The sequence below is a fragment of the Anser brachyrhynchus genome, assembly GCF_964034855.1.
Source record: "Anser brachyrhynchus genome assembly, chromosome: 2".
In the NCBI taxonomy this organism is placed as follows: domain Eukaryota; kingdom Metazoa; phylum Chordata; class Aves; order Anseriformes; family Anatidae; genus Anser; species Anser brachyrhynchus.
Window position 1 is genome coordinate 97,234,751 of NC_137695.1, and position 25,814 is coordinate 97,260,564.

Sequence of the window (25,814 nt, forward strand, 5' to 3'; positions counted from 1 at the left end):
CGTCCGTCCCTCCCTCGTCTCCCTACGGCACCAGCCCGGGCTCTGCCTCCGACAGCGCTCCCAGCGGCGGCCCGGGGGCTCTCCGGGCAGCCAGGGCCCTGCCGCCGCCTTCCCCGGTGTCCCCCGGCGGGGCGGCGCGGCCGCCATGTGGCGGCCCTGAGGCGGGCAGCGCAGCCCCGGGGTCGCGGGGAAGGTCGGCGGCGGCTGCTTTTGTCTTGCTGCCGGGCGTGGGTGAGGGCTCCCGGCGGTGTTGTGCTGCCCGAGGGAAGCTCGAGTGGTTTCCTGCCGTGCCCCGGGGATTCGGGCGATTTCCTGGATCTAAAATAACAATCTGTTTTATTTTGGTACTTTCCCTAGAGTTGCCATATCATCTGAAGCTCAGCCATGGACCCCGAAGCTGAGATAAAGAAGCAGGTAAACCCCTTCTACTGCAACGTAAGTATTGCTTGCTGGGAATTGTAACTAACGCGAAATCGAGCTGAACCGAGTTTGAACTCTTATCTTGAGCTGAGCCGGTGCTTTTTTTTCCTGGGGAATCTCTGAACATGTTTTTGGCCTGATACTTCTCCTTCACCTTTTCAAAAAGTAGTTATTCTAGTTATTAGTACAGAGTAACAGTCAGCTGAAACCTGATGTTCACCACATAGAGAGAATTTCTATAGGACAGCAATTGTTTACAGCTGACGTGGTTTTGAAAGCAGCCTTGCATTACAGCCTCCTTCTTACCTGCATATTACCTGCTGCCAGCTTTGGGCTTCCTCAGACCGATCCCCAGTAGTCCTTCTTGTTTATATAGTGAATTAATCTGTGAGGAGAAGATCTTTTGCAGCTCTTCCTCCCCTCTTAGCCTTCGTCTTTCAGTTTTGCTACCACAGTGTTGATGTGCCTGGTTCCCTGTTACTTGGCTTCGTTCAGCTTCTTGATTCAGAGCATTATTTTCAGGAAGCTGAAGGGAAGTAATGACATTTTGATGTGAATGCATTGTCGTGTTGAATTCAAACCAAACATGGGCAGTTTCAGTTATTGTACTGGTTCTACTTCTTGCTGAACACCAGAGGAAACAGCAGCTATGTTCAAGTTGGCTTGTGATGGTGTTAGGTTTATGATTTGCCCGTCTTCTGCTCAGTTTTAGCATATTTCCATTTTTAACTTAGGCCAGCTTTGCTTAGTAACCTTTATTGCACAGTATTCTTGCCTATGTGTTCTCTAATCTTTTAATGTACTTTCCCTATTGTTAATTTTGTGAGATCCTTATAAACTTACAAATTTAGTAATTGCCCTATAATGTTTTTTGAAACCTCAACAGAAAGTGTCTGCAGTTCAGATAGTTAGGGTTCTGAAGTTTACCAATTGTGAAAATAACAACTAACTGTAAAGTTTTGCCATTACATCTCGTGCAAATACAGAACACGTTAACACGAGCATAGTTTCTTAGTTTTAGGTAGGTTATTGTTGATAATTTGCTAACGTTCAAGAAGCTGTGATGGGAGTTCCCTTTCAAAAATAGATCTTTATACATAAAAATGTTAAGGTTATTTACAAAATGTTCTTTCTTTCCCTTAGTTTACCCAGGGCAGTGGTCTGCTTGAAACAAGCCTGTCCATACACCTGCTAAGTATCTTTGTCTGAGCAGGGGCAAGAATACTGAAGCATATGTTGAGTAATAAAACTTCTTTCTTGTGGTTTGTTAGAGGCTCAAATGAAAAGAAAAACAAAGCATTTTCTTTATTTCTAATCGGATAGAAAACAGGAATGAAAAAAGGTTTGTGTGTTTCCATGGTTATGTTTTTTGTTTCTTTTTTTCTGAGAGATTTCTCATTTTACAGAATGACGATACATAGTGCTACCAAAACAGAGAGATTAGCATACAGCATGTGTATTAGAGTGGTCATCTGGGTTTGGACTCTGTGTTTAGCTGTCTGGCTACTGATGGACTCTGTACTCCATTTCTGGTTTCAGCAGCTCTTTAGTGTACAAAGATGACATGAGAGAGGAGCATTGGTACCATCTTATATCCTGGAGCCTCTGATTTTATATGGATTTCTTCTAAGCACTGATCTATCTCCTCGAGAGCCCATCCTCCTCCTGGGAGAACTTCCACTGCCGTCAGCTGTATTACACCACTGTCCTGCACAGGGTTGCAGGACCTTGTAAGTTCACCTGCCCATAAATCTCTGGCCAGACCAGTCGTGGGCCAGCTGCTTAGGGTTGTGGCAGGTAGACTGCAGTGCTGTGACAATTTGTTCTTAGTGCACCCAGGGTGTGGTGAGAGTTGCTGCATCTTGGCAGATTCTGCATCTTTGTGGTGTTGACTCTGGTGAACAGGAGTGCCAGGGCACTGGAAACCAGGTGTGAGAGACTGAGAACTCTAGGACTTTGTTGGGGTAGATGAGACTCTTGGATGTTGATCCTATACTGGAATGGCATGGGATGTCTTGTGGGGTTTTAGTTTGTATTCCGAGGCATGACAAAAGAACATCTGGCACAGAAGTGCATGGTTATGGTGTGGTAGGAGGATGAAACTCTTGCCATGTAAACATTTTTGAACAGGACAGGAAATCTTTCTGCTTTTGCAACTCGACCATACTCTAGTTATGCATATTTCATATTTTTTAAAGCCCATATAAGAAGTTACTGTTCTCACTTCTAAGAATGAATTTTGGGGATGCTGTTATCTTCTTTGTATATGCATAAATTAGTCAAATTTGTTTTAGTCTCACACACTCAATGGACATCAAGAAGACAAAACTACCCTTTCAAAAGGATTCAGTGAGCAGGAATGCAAGAAAGCATAGGAATATGGGGACCCAGGTGTTAGGAAGGTAGAGGTGTAGATGCAGCAGGTGTATTGAAAATTTCTCAAAGAATTTAAGAATCTTGAGCTCGTCTTCTTGTTCTACGGCTTATATTTGCTGCTGCTCTGGTGGAGAAGATAGGAAGATACGTTAAGACATCTTTTGTTCTTAGGGTCCTTCAGGTGGATTTTCTGGGTGGGTATGAAGATTCCTACCAACTTGTTTTATTTTGTTATTATTTTAACATTTTTTTTTCCTCTCTCCTTATATAGCACTGGCATCAAACTTACTTTGCTGTCTTTTGCATGTTTGACTGTGTTGTGTCAAAACAGCCAAGCCAATAATTTTATTAAATAATTAGTAATTTTAATTTAATTGAAATAATATTATGTTTTTAGATAAGGGTGTTCTTTTGAAGTGGAAGATTAAACTGCAGCTCCTCATTAGAAAAAAAAATCATAATGTATCTGTTTCTCAGAGTTATTGCTGTTGTTTTTAAAGATGTTTTTTAGACGAGGAGGAAGTATTTGGAAATAAACCAGCTGTGACTGAAACACTTGACATGCATGTGAGTGAGACAGGCCCCAAACAGATCAGAGCGCAAGTCTGTTAGTTTGCCTGCTGCTCTGAGAAAAACTGGCTTTGGACACGTGTATAGGCTTGTGACAACTATGCACTGCCTCTGGGTCAGACTTGGTTGATAGGGTGTGAGGAAGATCTTGGGTCTGTCTTGGCTTATCCACGCAAAAATATGCCATGAGATAGCAGCAGGATTCTGGCGACATCTGAAACCTTTATGCGATGTGGAGATTCCTTTTAATTACGTGGCTATTTGGTGGTTGTAGAACCTCGTGAAGAGAAGTTCTAGTTGAGGTCTAGTAAAGTTCTTTAGCTTGTCTTATAGAAATAGTACTTTTATAGAACTTGCCTATGCTGACATTTTAATGGCAGTTGTGATTTGTTTTGATATCAGTTGTATTTTTTTTTTTCTGTTGGTTTATGTGCAATGCTAGAAACACTTCTTCTCTTTAACCTAGATTTGCAAAATCTGGTGTGCTTCTGCATTAAACTTGCAGACTCACTTCCTTGGATTCAAGCATAAGACGGTAAGATCAGTTTTTGAGTGCACCTTTTGTCGGATTTTATAGATTTATTTAGCAATAGAATGGGGGGTTGAAATATCTTTTTTAGAGTGTGCAATTTCAGATATTTAACTTGTTTTGTTGCTTTGCTATTTTGTTTACTGCAATAAAGTGGAACTTAGTTTTGTACATTGGTACCATCAGAAAAGATGGATAAAACTTTGCGTCTTATATTCTGGATTAGCAGAGACAGAGAATCCATCAGAATGCAGGACTGATAATAAATGCAGAATGGAATTATTTAAATGATAGACTACCTGGGGAAAATATATTTTTGAGTATAATGTAATTTTCTTGAGGTGGTCTAAGGTGTTAGTGTTAATCTAACCCATTTTATAAACAAAGATACTTTTACATCGCTGTCTTTTGAATCTTAAGTGACTGTTTTTTTTCCTTGGTTGTTGATAATTCACTAACTTAGGTTGAAGAAGCACTGAAAGCTCATGGTATTGGTAAGTGCAAGATTTTTTTAGTTCCTATCCTATATTATAGGTGCAGCTTTCTCCCTGCCCCAATTTAGATATTTATGAAACAAGAAAAAGCCTTTCTCAAGATCTGTGCTTCAAGACCTGACCTATGTTCTTCGATGACATAACTGTATAATCCTACAGTGAAAAATTAATAATGTGAGCGAAGTTTATTAAAATGCACTAGCTACAATACTAACGATTGCCCACATTTAAAAATTTGAGCAACCTCAAAGACATTCAAGATTGAAATTACATTTAAAAAAATATATATACTTCCTAAACGTATGTGTTCTGCACACGCTTTATATTTGCTTTTTTAAAGATCTCATTACGGATATCTTCGTGTTTAGCTGAAGCAAAGTACTTCTAATAGGTTTAAATTATCCCTAAAACTTATTTTTTTATGAACTAGTCTAGTTCCACTAGGAATGAGGGTTTAACTATAACTTTTCCTACTTGTGTTTTATGACGCACCAAAATGTATTTACAGGTTTGTACAGTGATACAGGTTTGTGCAGTGCACTGCTCCTGGGATTTAGTTTGAAAGTTGTGGCCCAACTATGCGTTGTCATTGCACCTACCCAGTCTGGGATATTTTGTACAGTCGTTAAAGCAAATTTAAGCAATTAGGTATTTATCAGCGTAGATGCCCTGAAATGTTTAGAGGTGAATTGATCAACATGTCTTTTTTCTCTTCTTTCCTGCTCCCTTTTCCCAGATTGATTGGACACTAAAAAAAGTAGATGAGTTCTAGTGACCAGAATATGATTTATATTCTTAGTCTTTGTAGTTTTCTCTTCATGACAACTTGTTTCCTTTGCATGCATTGGCATTCCACTCCCCCCACCCCGCCCCAGTCTCATCTTATATAGATCTCTCTCCCTCTCCCAGTTCTTCGATGACAGATCACGTTATGTGGTCATTATCTCTGTCTGTCTTAACGTTCTGCAACCCCAGCCCTAACACATGCCATATACCAACAGAAAAAAAAAATACTTGACTGGGAAGGGGATAGCTGTAGAGCTTTTAAAAAGGACAGGAAGGTTATTGGCCTGAATCAAGTGTCTTGACAGGCAGGAGGTTTAAGCGTCTCAAGATCAGTGGATTTAAATTGAATTTCTGTGATGTATTGGATTAAAGTAGCCCTGAAATTTATGAAATAAAGCTTTGTTAATTATAGAATAAAAGGTATGGGCATCATAGAAAATCAGTCAGGCTTTCTCCTTGTTGCAGGTTGTCTTTATGTAAATTAAATTACAGTCAAAATTGCTTAGAATTTAAGCCACTATTTAAGAATTTAATTTTGTGTTGTGTGTTAAAACCCACGTTATGAGGTAACTAGAGGCTGCATTGGTTTGCCTCTGCCTGCTTCATTGAATTGGCTGACATGAAATAAGTTTGTTGTTTGGTATAAATATTTTCTATCCGAAAAATCATGTAGCACGTTCAAAACAAAACATGTTTGTTGTCTATAGTTTTCTTTAAAATATATATATATATAATACCAAATTTCCACTTCTGTTTTTTTTTTTTGTGTCTCTGCGTGTTTTTGTTTTAGTTAAAGCTGCAGGTGGCACAGGAGATCAAGTGAAAACACCTGAAAAACTTCCTGATTATGGTAAGAATGTTTAATGTCAAAAAAAAAAGAAAGCATAGAGAGAAATGAAATGTTTTGAGGTACAGATGTCTAGATCTTAGAAGGTTGCTTTGAGTTCATTTCTATTCATTGTATTTCCCATTTACAGTAAATATTTGTAATAATACATAGAATAATATTTGCACACAAGATGTTATAAAACAAGTGAAAACATGATTTTGGGGATAGAGTTTCTCAGTAACTGACTTGATTTGAGCTGTGGGGCTCTTTGTGAGCAGGGATTCACTTATACGTGAATTACTTAGCATGTTTTCTCTAGGCCAAAGGTTAGAGTCAGGACTTCATTTCATTTTGGAGATTTTTTGAGACCATGAAGACTGATCGATGGATGATGTGAGATTACATGAAATTGATCTTATCTTACAGTGCAAACCGAGCCAGAGAGATTTCATGGACAGACTTTGGAAGAGCAACTTAACACATGTAAAGATTCAGAACCTGCACTCGGTGAGGGTTTTTAATACTTCAATTGCTTGCTTGTGTGATGTTTATCTTTAAAGAGCATTGAGTTAATCTTAAAAATGTAAACTTCTAATGCACGTTATGATTTTTACTAACTTTACATTGAGTACCTAGTAGTACGGTATGAAAGGGACTGATCTTAAGGACAAAACTGTTAGATTTAGCCTAGAATGCTTCTGAGAGTATGGTCTGTAAACAGTCTAAGGTGATACGATAGAAAGAAACTTGGACTTAAATGAGCTTTACTATTTTTGTCCAATTGTAGCTGCCAGTCCTGTGGAGGGAAGGGAGAGTGTACTGGACTAGAAGAATAACTACAGGAGCATGTATTAAAATGTACAAATAGTAACAAAAGAACTGTTGCTATTAATTTTTAAGGGATTTTTTTTTCCATTTTTGAAGTGCTGTGGTAAAAATAAGGCATCTCAAAGAAATTTGGTTTTATGTGTTTGGTGTTGAAGAAGTCTAGACAACCAAAAGATGAAATAACTCATAGTTACAAAAATCTTCATCCACATGTTTGACATGCAATAACGATAGTTTCCTTTATTACCTCTTTTGTAGCTAGCACTGATTATATTTTGGAGCCTAAGAAACAAGTAGAACACATTGTTTCAGCAAACATCAAATTTCCTAACTTTTTTTTAATCAATGCAGGACTTAATTATATAATCGAATACCGATCAAAAGACAATTTCCCTTTTCTCTATGAGTGTCAACTGTGCCACTGTAAAACAGGACTGAGTAACATGTTCATGCATGTTTGCGGCTCCAAGCATAGACTGGCATACTTGGTAAGTTTTTACAGTAAAGGTGTGTGGTTTTTTTTCTTTTTAATTATTATTATTGGTATAATGGTTTAAGTAGAGAATCTGCTAGTCAGATTTTAATAAAAAAAAATCTGGTGTTTTTAAGCTGTTGCATAAGGTTTTGTGAAAATACGTAAATTTGTACTGCAGTCATACATGTTGATGGTCTAATAAATGGATTTAAAATTCACCTCATCAATAATGTGTGTGCAGGTGTGTTGCTGACACTGAGTTGTTAGTGTATTTTATTTTGGTTGGCTAACAACACCAAAAAGGAAATGCACAGCTGTAATTGCCTAGAAGTAGGCTTATAACTAATTTTTTTAAATTACTGTAAAGAACTGAATCAATAAAGAAATTGTTCCATCTTTTAGATGTCTTAGGAGCTAACGTTGTTACAGGGTGTATTGTTTTGGTTCTGCAACAATGTCCTTCTTAAAGATCTTGTTGTTTCTGTTCGTTAATTCAGCTGGATATGCTCAGTGAGAGTTGTACTGGTGGTTTTCATGTTCTTAGCTCTTGTACTTCTTGTTTACCCCATCTATGTTACATTCCTAAGTACTGTAAATGTAATAATAATTCAAGAAGGATAACTTTTAAGTCATGCACCTGGGATGGATTAACTGTAGGCAAGAGACTATTTCTTAGGCCGTATCTAGAAGTATTTCTTAGGCTGTATTTAGAATACTGTGTCCAGCCTTGTGCTTCTGCAAACAATAAAGTTATTGATGAAATTAAGCAAGTTCAGTGGAGAGCTGCCAAGATGGTGAGGGGACTGAAGCACTCTCCCTGTGAGAAGAGGCTAAGATAATTGGGCTTGTTCAGGCTGGAGAAGAAAAAGCTGCAGGGGGATCTAGCAGCAGCCCTTCAGTACCTCAGGGGAGGTTATTAAGAAGTCAGAATCAGGCCCTTCATGGACGTGCATGGCTGGAAACTTTATTCAAGCAGGGGAATTTCTGACTTTACATAAGAAGTTTGTTGCTGTGAGGACAGTCAGGCATTGGAGCAGGTAGCCCAGAAAGATTGTAGAATCTGTCTACTGTGGTTTTCAAGACCCAAGTAGAAAAAGCCGTGTGCAGCCAGTTCAGAGTTGAATGTCAAGCCTGCTTTGAGCAGATTCAGCTTCAGTCCCCTCAATTAGTCTGCAATTCTATACCTAAACATTTCAGGAAGTTCTGTTTTTTATGTATACAGGTTGATTTTTTTCTCCCATGATTCTCTCTTTCTGTGCTAGATCTTGAAAGAATTGCATAGGATGAAGCACGACTTCATGATTTGCATCTCGTTATTTTTTTTAGAAACAGCATTATCCTGAGATAGCAGAATCTGATGAAGTTAAGGGTAAAGGCTCTGAACTCAACAGAAAAGTTAGGCAAGTTGCATTAACAATTGAGAAGAAAGAAGGAAGAAAACAAATAAAGGTACATTTCTTAAGAATGCCAGAAGTTATACACTTATAAATAAACTGAACCCCCCCCCCCTTTTTTTTTAACCTTTACTACAAGTGCTTTTATCTTTTTAATATTTCTTCCAAGATTACTCTGGATACAATTTCCCATTGGTCATTCCCATCATAAGTATTTAAGTATTTCTCTTGTTTGAAATAATACTCATGCTATCTGACCGTACAGAAATACAACTCTAGGGAGCACAGATATACAAAATATCTGTATTAATACTTAGCCAATTCCCAGTTGTGTATGTATGTAAAACAATTTGTTTAATTTTTGCTAGGAAGCTACCCTCATACTTTTCTAGGTTAGAGTTTCTGCTCTGTTAGCATCCTGTGGCAGTTCACAAAAGAAACAGATGAAAAAAATCAGTGATATACACGGGGAAGTATACAAATTTGCAGGTGGATGTGAGGTTCTCAGCAATGGCATGGGTTCATAGGAGCACCATGAGCTGAAACTGTTGAGGGGTTGCACTGTTAGAAGCATGTTCTTATGAAGTTATCTTCATACTGCTTTCAGTTGTTGTTTATTCTGCAATAATGTTTAGAAACGTTTACCAGCTTTATCTGGCCAGGATATTGGCAGAGCTTCTTCTTCAGGTGTGCCTCACCACTTTGGTTCATGACAACTTAACTCAGGTGCTTAGCGTTCTTTTTGGCATACCTTAAATTTGTGCTCTCCATCAATTTCAATGTGTAAACAGCCTGCTTGCTAAGCAGTGTTTCTTGGCAAGATCTAATGCTAGTAAGTATTCTTTCTGTGCAAGCCCCAAATCCTACTTAATTATGCAAGGGTTGTCTTTCAGCAAAATTGTAAGTGCTTATATCTGAAATCTGTTTGCATGCAGACTATTATTATTTGCAAGCAAATAAACATACTGGAAGAATATTAATTACATTATGTTGGTGGAAATCATACATGCATGTATGTATGTTTCAGATTTTTCTTCATGGATATAGAAATAATTAATTTCATTTATATTTTGTAGACTGTTTTGTCTTTCCATGAACTGTTTCACTACATCCATAAAAAATTTGTTCTTGATTTAAGGAATGTTTAAGTAGAGGGTATATAAACTGTTATAAATCATTATATTTTTTTTCTGAAACCAGCTATTTTATTTTTTTAAGCTCTTAAAACAGGTTTAACTGTGGTAAGTAACTGTTTGAGTAACTACTCTTGCATGTCCGTTCGGTGGTTTACACTTGTGTGTACCACTATCAGTCATATCTTTAAAAAATAAATATTTGATGAAATACCTAAGTTAAAATTGTATCCACAAAATAGCTAACGTAAATGGTTTTTATTTACAGGTTGTTACGGATGCCCCGATGATGAGGAAGAGATGGCAAGAATGTAAGTGCGCTCAGTGGGATGTAACTTGTAAACTTGCTGTGATCTAAGATAGCTTTCTTTCAGGGCAGGTTGAAAGATTTGGTCAGAATGGTATTGTGTGCGTATGTTCTGAGTTGTGTTTTGTAAGGTTTATGTATACTGAAAACTTGATGGATGAGCAAGTTCTTTCAGGAGCAACTAGAAAGACCTTTTTTATGGCTCTTTCTCCATTCTCCCCTTCACCCACAAAGCCTTCCTCACTTTGCAGAGTCATTTACCTTTTTACCTGGTAACAGCTGTACTCTCTGCAGTGCCAGCTGCTCACAGGCATTTTGGTAAACTGGGCAGAATGACAGGTTGGACCTCAGTGTGTGCATTTAACCTGCAGTCCAGAAAGCCAGATGGAATCCTTAAAGCACAGCCGCAGCTCTTATCTGTGGAGGAAAACTTTTCCAGTTTTACCAGCCTTTGATTCTCACAAAGCTGTAGGAATATGGTATCTGTGAGACTTCTTCAGTCAGTTTAATCAATCTTCCAAAACTTGCTGTACAATACCATCTGGACGGACAGACAGTCCAACTGCATGCTATTCTGGAAAATGGATAAGAATTGCTATGAAGCTCTTATTCTCAGACTTGCATGGAAATACAGACTTGAATTAAAACTAATGTACATAATTTTATTGCATATTAATGTCTAAACTGTGTTTTAAAATAGCTCAGTAGAAGTAATGAGAAGAGTATTTGTATAATGATCTCAATTAGCACTGTCATACTCTGAAAAGGAAAGAACCATTTGGAATCTAAGAAGGAGTTTTGAAATAAGTTGAATCCTATTCAAAATCCTTTTGTTTAATGTGTCTAATTTTGCGCATGACCATGTAGCACGCTACTATAATTTATAATATTTAATTATGTTAAGAAAGAAATTTATGTATGTAATTGTAACCAGGGTATAAAATATTTAAAATGTCTAGTTCATATTTAATACGTTATCACAGAATAATGCTTCTAAAATTGTTCTAATGTTTGTAACTGTTTCTATTTGTGCACAGAAGCAGCTAGTTAAAATTCAAGTGCACTTTTAGAACCACTATAACTAATTTCTTTTTCACTTTTATCAAGATAATGTCCATTTTGCTACATTTTGAATGTGTTTGTTTAGATCCTAATGCAGATGACAGCCCTTCAAAAGCTAAAGTTCAGCATATGGATACGTCGCTTAGTAATGAAGAAGAAACAGATTGTAAAAGTAAGGATGGAAAAATGCCAGACCCTATTCAAGGTTAGAGAATAAGGCTATACATATATATTTAACTCTTAACAAAGCACGAATTATTTCCTCTATTTGTACTTTTTGTATAATTTCTATAGCTGTGTTCTGCTATAGAAGCAGCATGTGCAGTGCATGGATGTGTTTGGGATCTGTGGCAGACAGAAAGCATAATTCTAGTGTTTGTAAAGAAAACTCTCCAGGTTTACTTGAAGTTGCTATAGCTGAATACTTCATAACAGAAACAAAATTCATAAGAAGAAGTTTTTACTATGAATATTTCTATGAGAAGGGCCCCAGGCTTCTTTTGGACACATAAGGCATTCTTCATTGTCAGGAACAAAAATAGGGAAGAGCTGTATGCCAGTCTGTTTGCTTAGGGCACAAGGAGAATCAAAAGGAAATAAATTGCTTAGATTTCTTTTGAACATCTAACATATTTGACTAATGTTTGTTTTCTTGAAAACAAAACCAGATTAAAGAGTAAAAATTAGTGAATGCTTTGTAACTGAAGAAACATCAGAAGTTACTGCTTGGTTGTAAACTAATGTCAAAGGGGAAATTGGGCTACTGACTAAATGCATTATAATTATTCCCATTCAGAATATTTCTTACCAGAAAAATAGAAATGCTTCATGGCTGAACCAAGCCTTTGATTTTTAGGTTCTGTTTTTATTTAATTTTTATTTCTTCAAGATACCTTACTTTCACCTTTAGGTTTTATTAATATTGTCTTTAAAATATATGAGCAAAGAATACTTTTAAATTAGTACACTAGAAAACCGTTACTAATAATACTGTTTTTATCATTTTTGAAGAAAAGGCTGTTCAAGAGGAGCCAGAAAAAAGTCAGCAAGAACAGGCAAAACCAGATGAGAAGGCTGAAACTAATAAGCCTATTGAAAGCAGCAAAGACAACAAGACTGAAGAAGACAGCAAAGGCAACGATTCTGAAAAGTAAAAAAAAAAAAAAAAAAAAAAATCCACCACCCCAAAAACCCTTTAAATATACTCAAAGGAAACTGTTGTAGGTGGTGTCTGCTGACATGGGATTTGCACAGTGTGCTGTGAAGAATAGATGGGTGCTGTAATAGTAGAATGTTTGTCTTCTGAAAGTATGTGCTTTTCCATAAGCTTTTGTCGGCAACAGAAAACCTGGTGCATGTAAATTCACCTCAGATTTTGCTGTAGATGCAACTAGATTTTGTTTTAGCTGTGTTATCCTTAAGGTGTAATCCTGATTTATCACAAATTCAAAAAGAATCTTTGCTAGCGCATTAAAAAACTCACTGTTACAGGTTCATGTTAGACAATTAGGGCAGTATATGAACTGTATGTAATTTTAGAAGGAAAAGATAATCAGTGAATAGCTGCAACAATTGGGTATCATCTTTACAAAAGATTTCACAGAGGAACAATAATAAATATTATATGTGGTTCTTAAATGATAGAACTAAGTTGCTTGCTGTTTGTAAAAGTCCTTATTAATAGCAGTACTGTGAGTTTAGTTTGAATTATCCAACTTGTGTGGGAGAGATGGCTTCAACATTAGTTATCTTTGTGCAACACCAGGAACTACAGGAAAGCAGTTGATAAGGGATATACATATATTGATGAGTCTTAAGACTTATGTTTCAACAATTAGTTCTTTGATTTTGCTTTAATGGCGTTCTCTTAGAATGTTTCCTGACTATAAACCAGTTGTTTCTCGGTCAGACATGAAGGGCTAGCCACCTTTTTCTTATTTACTGTTAGCTGTAAAAGGAGAAATTTTCTTGTTCCCGAAATGTGTTTTTGTAGGACTTCTCCCTCTCTGTGGGCCAACCAACCATTAAGGAAAAGGACTAATTGAAACCAGATTCAAGTCTAGGTTTATGAATCTTTGTATGTATTTGTCTAGCGTTCAAATAACTATATTAGTTATTTATCTTGAGAGTAAATTAGTTTGTAAAAATGTCAAAGATGGGAAGCTAATACAATCTTGGACATCCACGTCGAGGTTCTGAAAGCTTTACCTGACACTGATCCTCATTGTGCAGTCCCATACCTTAAATTTTAAGAACGGAATCCTATGGAAAATCACACATCTCTCATTAATCTAGTTGTTCAGATAGATCCTGGGTAGTTATGAGCAGTCGGGTGTTCCAGTGAGAGACTAAGTTGGAAGTTACGGTTACTAAAATAGCACTTCAGCTTGTTCCTTCCTGTTTATTTTTGTGAGACTTCTGAAATGTGAATTCAATGTAAAGTTTCTCAAAAGAAGATCTGATTTTCATTTGACAGCAAGCAGTGAAATGATGCTTCTACTTAACAATTCTGCAACATCAGTCTGAGAATTTCTGTTACTTTTGAGTTAATTATGAGGCTTTGTATGCTCAGTATTTCTGTGGCTACATTATAAAATACTACTATTTCTGACCAACTGTTTTTAAACACAAATTTGTGAAGTGCTAATAAAAAATTGTACTGTAATTAGGGGCATTGTCTTTCTGCAATGCATGTTTACAGCTTTTATTACCAATATCAAACTTTCTTCTTAACTCTGGGTTTTAGAACTTATGTAGCTAATTACACTAAAAAAATCATAAATATATTTTATGATTATATCTGGAACCACTAGGATGTCTGCAAGGAAATGTGTGACCTTTCAAAGAATACAGTCTGTAGTGTGTCAGTAATTTAAACTAATTACTGAGTTATTGACTGACACACCTTTGATAGATCAACCATTTGGATACTGTGTGTGTATTATTTTTATATACAACAAAAAAATAATGTGTATATTTTCTATCTTAAGGTGTGAGACCAATAAACAATTGCAGGAAGAAAACGAGGAACTTGAGGTGAATATTTTTCTTTTAATGGGTTGTTCCAGTTTACACATAGTTGGGAAAATAATTACTATGATATATGGCAATGATGTTTGCTTTTGCTTATTCAAATTGCTAATGTTATCAACAATAAGTTACCTACAAGTTGCTAAGAAAACTTTAAAAAAAAAACACACATTTTTTCTGATTTTGTTGTGAAAACACAAGTACATGTTTCTGTACAAGTACACACGATTTAATTAGAGCAAGAACCTAGAATAACCATAATACTTATTACTGTTTAATTTCAGTTATAAATAGTACACATAATAGATCTTGTTTATGTTAAACAGCAAGAACCTGCAGCAAATCTTGAGGAATTCACTAGTCAAGAAGAACTGTTGGGTTATTTGGTAAGTGCTAAATCTTTCCTTGCAATTTCATCTCTGAAAAATTCTAATAGAGTTGCTAAGCAATTAACAATTACTGGTTCATAATTAGTTTATTAGCAATTACTAATCAATTACTAATTAGGAACTAGTTAATATTACTGAAACATTTTGGTTGTGAAGAAGGGGAAGAAGCAGTTTTTAAGGAATAACATGCAGGTTGTATACTTTAGAAACAAACAAACACAAAAATATCCCACCTATTCACTTTGACTGAACAGCTGAGTTCTATTCAGTTGTCAAAAATGTGTTGTGTACACATTTCGCAGCAGGGATGCAAACAGAGGGGAAAACTAGCAGTTGCTAGCTGTTACGTGTATTAACAACATTCACAATCTTGCATATGGAAACGGTAATCTCATTAAAACATTAGAGACAAAATTAATGAAAATCTTAACTGGTAGTTACTGTGAGTCTGTTACTGCATGGTAATTTCTTTTCTCTTTTTAATGGGGAAACTGTAAAGATTGTATCTTGCTAGTAACTAATGTGAATCAAGGCATCCTCTTGTATAGTGTGATTGTCCTCTGAAAACAGGGGAGGGCTGTTGGGAATGTGATTGGGACAACGTTCTGTTTTGGACAGTTTGAAAATTGTTCAGTATCAACATTTACACTAATGTCTTTACAAACTCCACGATGCGTTTCTTTTGATTTTTTTTTTTACTTTGATCTTCTCTTCCTCTTCTGAAACAAAAGTTGTCATATGTAGTGGAAGTTAATTATACAAGAATCCTTTCTGGATTTGCTCTTCATATCATAATTCCAGTTTTTCAATGATTATTCTTACTGAATAATTTTTAACTGAGCTGTATGTTCAACTTTTATCATTAAAATAATTGGATCTCTTTCATTACCTGATAGCAGATACATCTTTGCCCAAGTGTAATCTTACTTTTCTTCCTATTTTTTAACAAGTTATGACTTGTGCAAACCTGAAGAGACAAATACTATTAGTCTGAAAATATAATCTACCCCCAGTTATGCAGTTACATATGAATTTATTGCTAGTTATTGGTGATTTACTTTTTTCCTTTGTCTGGAGTGTTTGAAGATGTTTGCTTTTAATCTGGAAGACTTTGAGTTGTTAGGACAGACCTGTACTTCTCTTATATTGTGCCCCGTGGAATTGTTTTCAGCGGAACTTGATTAATGTAGACAAGAGAACAACGCGTGTATCTGTCCTTGAGAGGGCTGTTAGCACCAGAACTTTCTCCCCTGGTAGAGCTTCAGTGCTTTAGAGACTCTACTTTTGCCTTAGGCTTCTTTGGAAAGAGAGGAGAATTACTATAAGACAATTTGTTAAATATCTTCAAGTTCAGTACTGTTCTGGCTTTTTGCTACGTTGTGGAGAAATGGGTTGTGACCTAATTGCCTCAGGGAAATTGTACGCATTTGTTCATATGCAGATATCTTGGGAAGAGAATCAAAATACTTAAGGAAAAACATTTTCATGTATGTATTTACAGGAACATTCCTGGGTTGTTCCTTTTCAAATGATTGTATCAGGTAACCACAGCATCATTCTCTGTGAATGATTTTCTCCCTCTCTGTGACCTTGTGCCTTCCCCCTACAATTTATGGGATTAAAAATAGAACTTTATTTACTTTGTAACGTTAGCCACATCTGACAGAAGAATAAAGATATAAAAAACAATAAGGTTCCTGCAGGATTTGTTTATACATTATGATATTTGTATCTTTTAAAGGCAAAATTTTTATGTTGTGGATTTTTTTTCCCTAGCAAAGTTTTGAGATTCTGAATGAAGACGATGCTGCTTTTATCCTAAAAGTAACGCAGACTCTCACAGAGGCACTGGTGGAATATCGTCAGCGGTCTGCATCAAAAAAAGTAATGTGGGTTTTGTTTTGTTTTTGTTCTACAGGTCTGTAGATTCCTGTGATTACGTATATTTATTGTTGCAGATGGTTTATTTATAGTTAAAATTGTCATGCCAACCGTATTGAAAGTTGTGACCATTAAATGCTTGAAGAATTTTTGTAGTTACGATAGGATAAACTCACCACTTTTCTGTTGAGGAGTCTTAATGCATTGTCTCCAAAGGTGTGCTTTTTTTTTTTTTTAATAGAAGCCAAAAATAATTTTGTCCTTTATTTCCCATGCTTCTCCTTGTTTGTTTTTCTGCTGTTTTTACCCCCTTTTCAATCCTAACTTACGGTTTTCTCATCTCTTCTGACATCCGTGATAATTTTGTTCTCTTTTTCCTTTCCCAGTCTTGACCTCACTTTGTTCATTGTGTAATCAGACACTGACATCAATTTTCTTACACAGTTTTGTTCTGCTATTAAAAACCCAGTTCCTCCCTGCTCCCGTCATTACTGGTGTCTGTGTAAAGATAAGTCAGTCAAAACATGAATGTTTTGAGTACTTCTCTGAGCTTGCTGCAGTAGCCATTTGCACTCCCTATCTCTCCAGTTCATGTTATGTTGTACCTTCAGACTTCACACTTGGAATGATTTTTTATTCGTTGCCCCGTTGCCAACAGGGATGGCAGGAACCTCTTGTTGTAATCCATTTACCATATTTGTCTTTGGAAACCCTGCTATTTTTTCTCATGGAATTGTCAGTATTGAACAAAATTCTCATTTGCCACAACAGCTACTCCTCCTGCTACAGTTACTTAACTATTTTTGTGTTTAAAAGATGTGCCTGAGTGGAAAATGCCAAATAAGAGTTAAGTACCAGCCTAACAAGCTGGAGGGAACCAGACCAGGTTAGATGCTCAGGGCCAGATGAGGCCCTGAGCAACCTGATTTAATGGGTGGCGTCCCTGCATATGGCAAGGGAGTTGGAACTAGGTGATCTTTGAGGTCCCTTCCAACCTGAGCCATTCTATGATTCAAGGAAAATAAGAGTGGTTTTGTTGTTGCTTTGTTTTGTTTTGTCTTGAAAAGCCTTTCTTAGTTCAGGATTTTGCTGTGAGGTTTATCTTTGCTCCCTGTATTATATCTTTTTGCTTTCTTTCTGCCTGAAAAGGCAGTATTTCTCTGTGGTAAATTTCATGTCTATAATTCTCATTTATTATTTACATTTTTTTTACTTCTTTAATAAGTTTACTTTTACCTTATCCCTGCTGTTCTTTTATATAAGACTTTCTTTGTTGTTTTATTCATATGGAAAGAGGGCAGAAGTTGACATGCTACAAAACCATCAAGTCCTAACCAAAACAACTTCTAATGTATTAGTTGTAGAAAAATAAAATAAAAAAAATCTTGATGTGTGAAAACACTTGAATACCCTAAACCGTGATCTTTCAACAGATAATTTAAAAATATTTTTAGCGTAAAATACTTCCTTTTTAGATCTGACAGGTGGAGAATTAGGTTGTGTAAGTATCACTAAGCCTAATATAGTGCTTTTTAGATGTAGACAAATACCATGAGCAGTGTGTGCATCAAGGTTAATTTCCAGCCATACAATTTTCAAAGAAATATTATTTTTTCTCAAATTGGGTAGCAGAAATACTGATCTCTCATCTGTTTCTGTGGTCAGTAAAATGTAGTAGTTTGTCATTTTAGGGTGTTGTTTTGATGAAGTTCTGAACTCATCTTTTTTTCTAACTCTTAGGATCTCTTAGATACCGAACATAATGGAGGAGAAGTATTGGAACATTCCACAGAGCAATCTGACCTGAATTCTGCAGATATTAGTGATTCGGATACTGGTAATGTTAGCATTGCAGTCTTCAATGTGCTTTAATCTTAACACTGATTAAGATTAAATTCTAAAAAGCTTTTTTTTTTTTCCTGCTTCTTAAGTAGAGCTTAAAAGCAGAATAAAGCTAAAGTCAAGTAACATAGATTAATAGTTTGTTTGTTTGTTTGTTTTCCTCTACAGATGTTAAAAAGGACAGCCTATTCAAAAACGTTCATCCTGCTTAACTGTAGGATTTGAGGAGAAATTGAGTTAGTATTGACTCTGAATTTCCTCTGCCCAGAATCAATTGTTTCTAAGGAGTCTTTCACAGTATAACTGGCAGGTTTTTTGTGCATCTTTTTTCCTTCTTGGTGGAAAAGAGGCTTAGTGCAGGTCTAGTCCAAGCAAGATATTAGTGGAAACAAAATTATGTTGTAGAGGATGGAAAATTCTGTTTAAGAGCTGAATATTGCTACTACTTGACCTCAGTACTTCTGAGGAATTTTTTCAAAGAATCTTGGATTTCTTTGAGAGAATTTCCTTCTTAATATAAATAAATGGTTAGTTTTCACATGCCATGTGGTAGGAAATTTTGTCCTAAACTTGGAGAGAAAATTGCGTGGAGTACTAAGCGTATCTATTTCATATGTGTTGTTTTTTTTGTTATGCAGTGACATTTTTTCTCCAAAGAACTTAACTTTTGTAAACCTCAATACAATACTAATAAAAAAAAAATTGTAATTGCTTATAATATGAAAGACTAGGAACTTTTAGTTCCTTTTTAGTTCCATTTGTAAGCCATAAGGAAAAGATCTTTCACCCACCTGCCACCCTTGTTTCTTCAGGATTTTCTGTAAATAAAAAGCATATCTAACTCTCAGTTGTATGAAAATATTATTAGTGAAGCCAGGTGTGAACCTTACCAATGATGCTGTGCAAAACTGGAAAATAATGTTTTAAAAAGGCCTATTTAGATAACTAAGTAATGAAGACTATTCAGAATCTTCTCGAACTGAAAAACAGTATTTATTTTCTTTAAGACTATTCAAGCAGCCGATCAGCTAAGAAGTCCTTGTCAGTAACTGAGGAAGATGACCTGCAAAACTTCTCAGCTGGCACTTTGGAAGCAGCATATGAGAACAACATCACTGCTGAATTTTTGAACAGTGTAAGAAATATGAATGTTGAGGAAGTTACTGCTACTCTACACAAAATAGCAGCAGCAAACCCAGCTTTCAGAGGTAATTCACATATACATGAAGGCGTATGCAAACGCATATGAAAATATACATAACAATTTTTGTTAGCTTTTTGAAACATTACGAAGTTTGAGATACTAGGGAGAGGTTTTTTTCCCCTTTTATTTTTTTCAGGAGCCAGTTTAGGAATGGTAATTCAAAATGGCTGCACTCCTATGAATGAAGGTGTTAATAAACACTGATTTTTTTAAAATTTTCTCATTTGTGCCTATTTAACATCTACATGGTAAAAGACAGTAAACTAAAATCGAGCATATTGTTATTAGAGAAAAAAGAGAATCTCAACTGTGATAACTGGTGAAAAACAGGGAAAAGAATAGGAAGAGCAGAAGTTTAATAAATTTTGTCATGTGTCAAATTTTTCTAAGCGACAGAGATGGGGGAGGGAACAACATCCCCCTCCCCAGCTTATCTCCACCTAATTTTATTGCTTGCTGAGCATGATGTTATATGGTGTGGAATATGCCTTTGGCCAATTGGGGTCAGCTGTCCTAGCGGCGTTCCCCCTCAGCCTATTCACTGCGGCAGTACAGAGTGAGGGGAAAAAGAAAAACCCTTGACACTGCACAAGCCCACTTCAGCACTAGACAAAGCACAGCTGTGTTATCGGTGCTGCTTTAGCTACAAATCCAAACCACAGCACTGTTTGGGCTGCTGAGAAAGTGAACTCCATCCTGTCCAGAGCCAGTACAGCGTTCTAGGTGATCCTCAAAACTACCAGTTTTTGTTGGAGAGGTGAATAGAATTGTTTAGAAAAACAGGGTGGAAACTAGTAGACGCCTGGATAAATATGGTCTGCTCAGAGTGCTGGTGGTGGGGATGTATGTATGCAGATTTTATGATAAGAAATCCTCCTTCCAGACTTTCTGGAGTTGTTTTGAAAGGAGTCAGCAAAGGAGTCAGATAAGAAACAGATAGCAAACAGGCAATTGTTTTTTTACAGCGTAAGGAGGTTCTGTAGGCCTGTGCTTAAAGCCTGTGCTGTTTAAGTGACCTGGAAAAAGGGATGAATATCTGGATGACAAAATTTTGTGATCGCAACATTATTCAAATCAGTTGAAGGGTTGGTTGACTGAAGTTCAAATGCTCCTCATCAGGTTAGTGGAAATATCAACTTATCAGTTAGAAGAATAAACTGAATGCAAAGAATTAAGGAAGGAATGGAAGGAGAGAGGGGAGTTACTATTTTGCTGTCACATAAACTCATGTTTTGCTTGTGTCTGGAATAGAGCATACAGTTCTGTTTCCATCATTTTCTATAAAGGAATTTAGAGTTGCAAAAGGTTTAGAAGTGTGCCCTATCAGACTTGAAAAGTTTCCTGATCTAAAGATGATCTGAGGTTGGGAGAGCATAATATTCCCATAACCCACAAGGGTTCAGGCACACTTCAGGTTCCATTCCTACTCTTTCCTTAGTTTATGGCCACTGAGTGGTTGTTTTTACCACTTAAGCTGACCCTGTGTTTCTTCTACTTTTCCCCTCCCTCCCTCCTCCAAAGTCATGGGCATCAGTTTAATCAAAGCAACGTAGCATTCTTGCTTGTGCTCTGAAGAGAACACTGACTTATTGGTGCAGTGTTAAAATGGAGAACGTCTAGTAATGTTTTCGTAATCATCAGCTACAGATCTTTGCAGGTCAGCAACAGATCAGAAGGGCTAGACAGACCCTTTACTGAAACATTAGAGCTGTTCACAGGAATATGGTTAATAGTTTCCAGGCAATTAAGTAACACATTCCATTTTTTAACTGTTAGAGTATTTTTTATTTAATAAGAAAAGCTCCAAATTCATGTAATCATCTAAATGTTTCAGTATAACTTGTGCTTTAAAATGTATCATCAAACCACTTATTCTTTGTTTTTGTTTTTTTAAACCTTTAACAAAGGAATTGATATTCCAAATGTTGTAAGGATCCTGACTGAAAGTGGGACTCTGAGAAGACCAAGCAATGGCAGCACACGGTGACGTGGTAGTTAGCAGAGTTAATACTGCAGCATTTACTTTCTGTAAGTTTGAGAATGTTCTTTTACTTGATATGAACTCAATGTAGCTGATTTTACTATATCCAAATTCTGTACAGGGTTATTTTAATTAAAAATTTGGTTATGGGATTCCTGTTATTTATTTCTCCGTATGGCTGACATTTCTGTATTTGTGGAAAGGTTGTAAAGTTCATGTTTCCCTTGCTGCTGAAACATATTTTTAAAACAGGTAGCTGTTGTTTTCCTAAATATTTTTGCATTCTGTATATTGGTAATCTGATCTCTTTGTATTGGTTCTTTTGGTTCGTTTACAAAGAGTTAACAACAGAAGGGATAATAGAAGCCAGCAGTTCAAATTCATGCTACAACAAATAGCTGGAAATTATTGCCTGTGGCTGCAGAGCCCTGCTCAAAGGCTATTGAAATCAAAAATCTCCTTCCATGTAAGAATAATGAATTGGTCTCCTCCTGTTTCTAAATAAAGATTAATAGTAAAAACCCAGTGCTGTCAGTCCAGTTCTGAGCTGAGAAGTGCAAGGACGCTAGGTAATTTATTTAGTCTAGATAATTGGAAAGTTTAGCAAACTCAGCAGAGGTTTACTTGCTTGCAAACTCAGAGGTATGTCCCAAGAGACGTAAGCAGACTATGCTTAAGGCACACTGAAGTGGTAGTGAAAATATCTTGTGTCTTCTCTTATATGACCAGTAAGAGAATGAAGTGAAAGTTGGCTTATACTATCCTGCAGTTCTGGCTCTTTTAAGGTAAACTTTTTTTCACCTGCTGTAATAGTGTTTTTGACTTAATATACGTGTGTGTATATATATATATGTAATATATACATTTATATGTATAAGTCCTATGTGTTAACCACTACTAATTTGGTAGGAGGATAGAAAAATGTTTTGGATGGTTACAGATTAATGTGTTTGGAAAAAATAAAATTTTAAAATTAAATTGCCTAATTAAAATCTTCTTCCTGCGTGTGGTCTTGGGTAGCGTTCAGTACTTCTAATTAAAGCTCTTCAGCTTTGCAGCCAAAAGCTGGTATAATACAGACATGATGGGGCCAGATGGTAAACGAACCTTTTAATGTTAACTTAGACTTTTTTTGGAGATCTGGATGGAACTGAGAATCCCCATCCTGGTGGTTTCAAATCTTCATATCTTGGAATGTAAGCTGCCATAAAAGAAAGGTAACAAAAAAAAAAAGCAGCAGAATTGGTTAGTTTTGTTCTATGAACAAACTAACCATGGAGGAACATGGATAGTTGGTTAGTTAGAATTAACCACGTAGGAATGAAAATGTTTCAACAACAAATAAAGAAATTAAAACAGAAAACAATTACTATTTTAATGAAATTGTGAAGAATTTCTAGAATGTCTTGAAGTTTGTTCTGTTCAGAAACAGAGGTAAGACCAGAGTCTAATCCGCTGTGCAGTTAGTCTCCCTTTAAAACTTTGTTTTCTGGTGTAAATAGAGTCTACAAGTGTTACTTTGTTTGGTTTTGTATCTGCCTGTGTTTTGTGATGGCTCAGTATATTCTTATGCTAATGGAAAACTGTATTTTTGTTCCTAAACAGTTTTTAAAGATAGTATTTTACTTGTGTCCGTTTTTTTTTTTTTAAGGCACTATCTCTACAAATGATGCTTAAGAAATGTTGTGCTGTACTTAATATTATACACTGATTGTTAAAGTAACACCAAGGCAGACATTCTGTGTATCTGGAGAATTCATTGAATTTAAAACTTAAGCAATAACAAGAAAAATTCTACCAATTGGGGACTGATTTTTCTTTTAGCTTTACCTTAGTATAACATATTTTACTGAGACACCAGAGAGCTTGGGAGAAATTATCTTTAACAAAATTGCAGAACTTGAACTTCGCTTATAAGGCATAACGTGTGAAAGAGAAGGGCACTCAGGTGAATTGACAGGAAATGAAAATGTTTGAGTATGCAACAGAAGACAAGCTGCCTGGTGTACATTGTGACGACCTCTGATCATAACTCTAGAGTTATGGAAACATCCTGCCCTTGTTTTGCTTCCAGTTTCTTCTAGGATTGTGATATGTCTTTCTGAGTTAGGAATTTATTATCCTTTTTGAAGCAGCAGGCTCCATCTTGTAAATTTGATCTAGGCATCAGTGTACAAAACTCATATAGTGTGCCCAAGGGTTTGATAGCATATGTGAAACCTGAAATGCTAATGCTGATTCTGCATTGGCTTCACTGAAACTCTTCTTAAGTCTTTTAATTGTTTCCATACTCTGTAAATGCAAATCTTGGGTTTTATTATTGCATTTTTGTTGGAGGAAATGTTATTATGTAACTTCATTTTAGAAATACAATTAAAAATGTTCTCTTGGAGCACAATGCCATTCATCTATTTCATTGAAAATGCTCTTTTAGTAAGTACCCTGTTAACTTCTACCTTCTGTCAATGCAGAAAGAGTAAAATCAAACTGAACACATTCAAATGACCTCAAGCACTTCCTAAACAGATTCAAAGTAAAAAAATTGCAGAAAGTAAGAGATACGCTTGTAACCCAGCATCTTTAAGGTACTCCAGAAAGCCCTGGCTTCCAGAAGCAGTCAGCAGAGAAAGTGGGAAGCCAGAATATGAGATACAAGTCAAGGAGCATCTTCCCTGTGAGGAAAGACAGTGAGACCTGGGTCTGTTCAGCCTGGAGAAGAGAAGACTGAGAGGGGATCTTATCAATGTGTATAAATATCTGAGGTGTGGGAGACAGAGGGATTTGGGCAACCTCTTCTCAGTGGTTTGTGGGGATAGGACAAGAGGCAATGGCCACAAGATGAAGCACAGGAAGTTCCACACCAGCATGTGAAAGAACTTCTTCACAGGGAGGGTGACGGAGCACTGGAACAGGCTGCCCAGGGAGGTTGTGGAATCTCCTTCTCTGGAGATATTCAAGGCCTCTCTGGACGCCTACCTGGGCAGCCTGCTCTAAGGAACCTGCTTTGGCAGGGGGGTTGGACCCAATGATCTTTCGCGGTCACTGTGATTCTGTGATTCTGTAGCTGGACTCAAAGTAAACATGAAAAGTGATCCTAGTATTTACTACAAATGAGAAATTTTACCCAAGACAGCTCGGATTCCGGTAATTAAAATGATGTAATTAATGCCTTGTGTGGTGGAATGCTGACATCTTTCAGTGCTGTTGAACTTCTAGCAAGCATCCACATATGTTCAAATCAAACTAGTGTAACATAATTACTTTAGCGATGTGATCAAATTGTTCTCCTAATCGATGCGTTTAGATGGGTCAGAGAAGAAGGTAGAGTGAGAATCACAGGTTGCTTTAAAGCTACTTAAACAGTTTCCTGCAAAAGCATCACTTTCTGTCTTGAAATTTTGTCAGGCTGCAAAGTGGAAAATGTAGCTCTGAGTATCTTACAAATCACAGAATCATTAAGGTTGGAAGAGACCTCCAAGATCATCTGGTCCAACCATCACCCTACTACCACTGTCACCCACTAAACCTTGTCCCTAAGCACCACATCCAACCTTTCCTTGAACACCCCCAGGGATGGTGACGCCAAAAAAAAAGCTGGCACAAGCAGAAGAACACAACTGTGGCAGTACTCATGAAGCGTGAGTCTGTGCTGAAGTGGAATCGTACAAAATACTTCTGTTGCAGGAAGTGCTAAAAATGTCTTGTTTAACGAGAAGGCTGTCATCTGTTGGTGAACAGGTGGGCCTATCCTACAAGAGACTGCGCTGCTATACGTGTATGTGAAACAAACCTGATTTAATCACGTTAAGATTTAACATTTAATCATGTTAAAGAGTGTGCCCAGAGAAGTGCTATGAAGCTGGTGCAGGGCCTGGAACACGAGTCCTGTGAGGAGCAGCTGAGGGAACTGGGGCTGTTTAGTCTGGAGAAGAGGAGGCTCAGAGGAGACCTTATTGCTCTCTACAACTGCCTGAAAGAAAGTTGTGGGGAGCAGGGGGTCGGCCTCTTCTCACAGGTAACCAGTGATAGGACTAGAGGGAATGGTTGTGCCAGGCGAGGTTTAGGTTGGAAATGAGGAGACATTTCTTCTCAGCGAGCAGTCAGGCATTGGAACGGGTTGCCCGGGGAGGTGGTGGCGTCACCGTCCAAGGAACGCGTTCAAGGAACGGTTGGAGCTGGTGCTTGGGGACACGTTTTAGTGGGTGATACAGAAAGGTACAGGCACCGGAGCGCCGTAAGAGACCCTCGCCCCCCCCCCCAGGGCTGCCCGCCGAGGAGCCCCGG

At 36.9% G+C, this 25,814-nt stretch overlaps 1 protein-coding gene across 5 annotated transcripts; it reads left to right on the forward strand.

Moving 5' to 3' along the window:
- Positions 1-23: 23 nt before the first annotated feature.
- LOC308190959 (uncharacterized protein) lies at positions 24-23,928 on the forward strand. 5 transcript variants are annotated; one of them, XM_080582807.1, is made up of 18 exons: positions 24-193; positions 358-435; positions 3,833-3,901; positions 4,359-4,389; positions 5,966-6,025; positions 6,431-6,511; positions 7,184-7,320; positions 8,634-8,756; positions 10,103-10,145; positions 11,289-11,408; positions 12,215-12,353; positions 14,194-14,239; positions 14,560-14,619; positions 16,399-16,506; positions 18,244-18,340; positions 19,353-19,553; positions 21,457-21,577; positions 23,182-23,928. In XM_080582807.1, the coding sequence occupies exons 2-17, from the start codon at positions 385-387 to the stop codon at positions 21,534-21,536; spliced, it is 1,446 nt and encodes a 481-aa protein (XP_080438933.1). In that variant the 5' UTR covers positions 24-193; positions 358-384; the 3' UTR covers positions 21,537-21,577; positions 23,182-23,928. The 5 variants fall into 5 exon arrangements, 4 of the variants coding, with proteins under 4 accessions (XP_080438933.1, XP_080438932.1, XP_080438934.1 ...); XR_013947595.1 differs by adding an exon at positions 20,515-20,668 and having other exon boundaries at positions 80-231; positions 21,457-23,928; XM_080582806.1 differs by having other exon boundaries at positions 21,457-23,928.
- Positions 23,929-25,814: the final 1,886 nt, after the last annotated feature.

Coding starts and splice junctions, on each gene's coding strand:
- LOC308190959 (XM_080582806.1), top strand. CDS start 385: ATGGACCCCGAAGCTGAGATAAAGAAGCAGGTAAACCCCTTCTACTGC. Junction 4,390..5,965: donor ACTGAAAGCTCATGGTATTG/GTAAGTGCAAGA, acceptor TTTTTGTTTTAG/TTAAAGCTGCAGGTGGCACA. Junction 18,341..19,352: donor TATTAGTGATTCGGATACTG/GTAATGTTAGCA, acceptor ATTTTCTTTAAG/ACTATTCAAGCAGCCGATCA.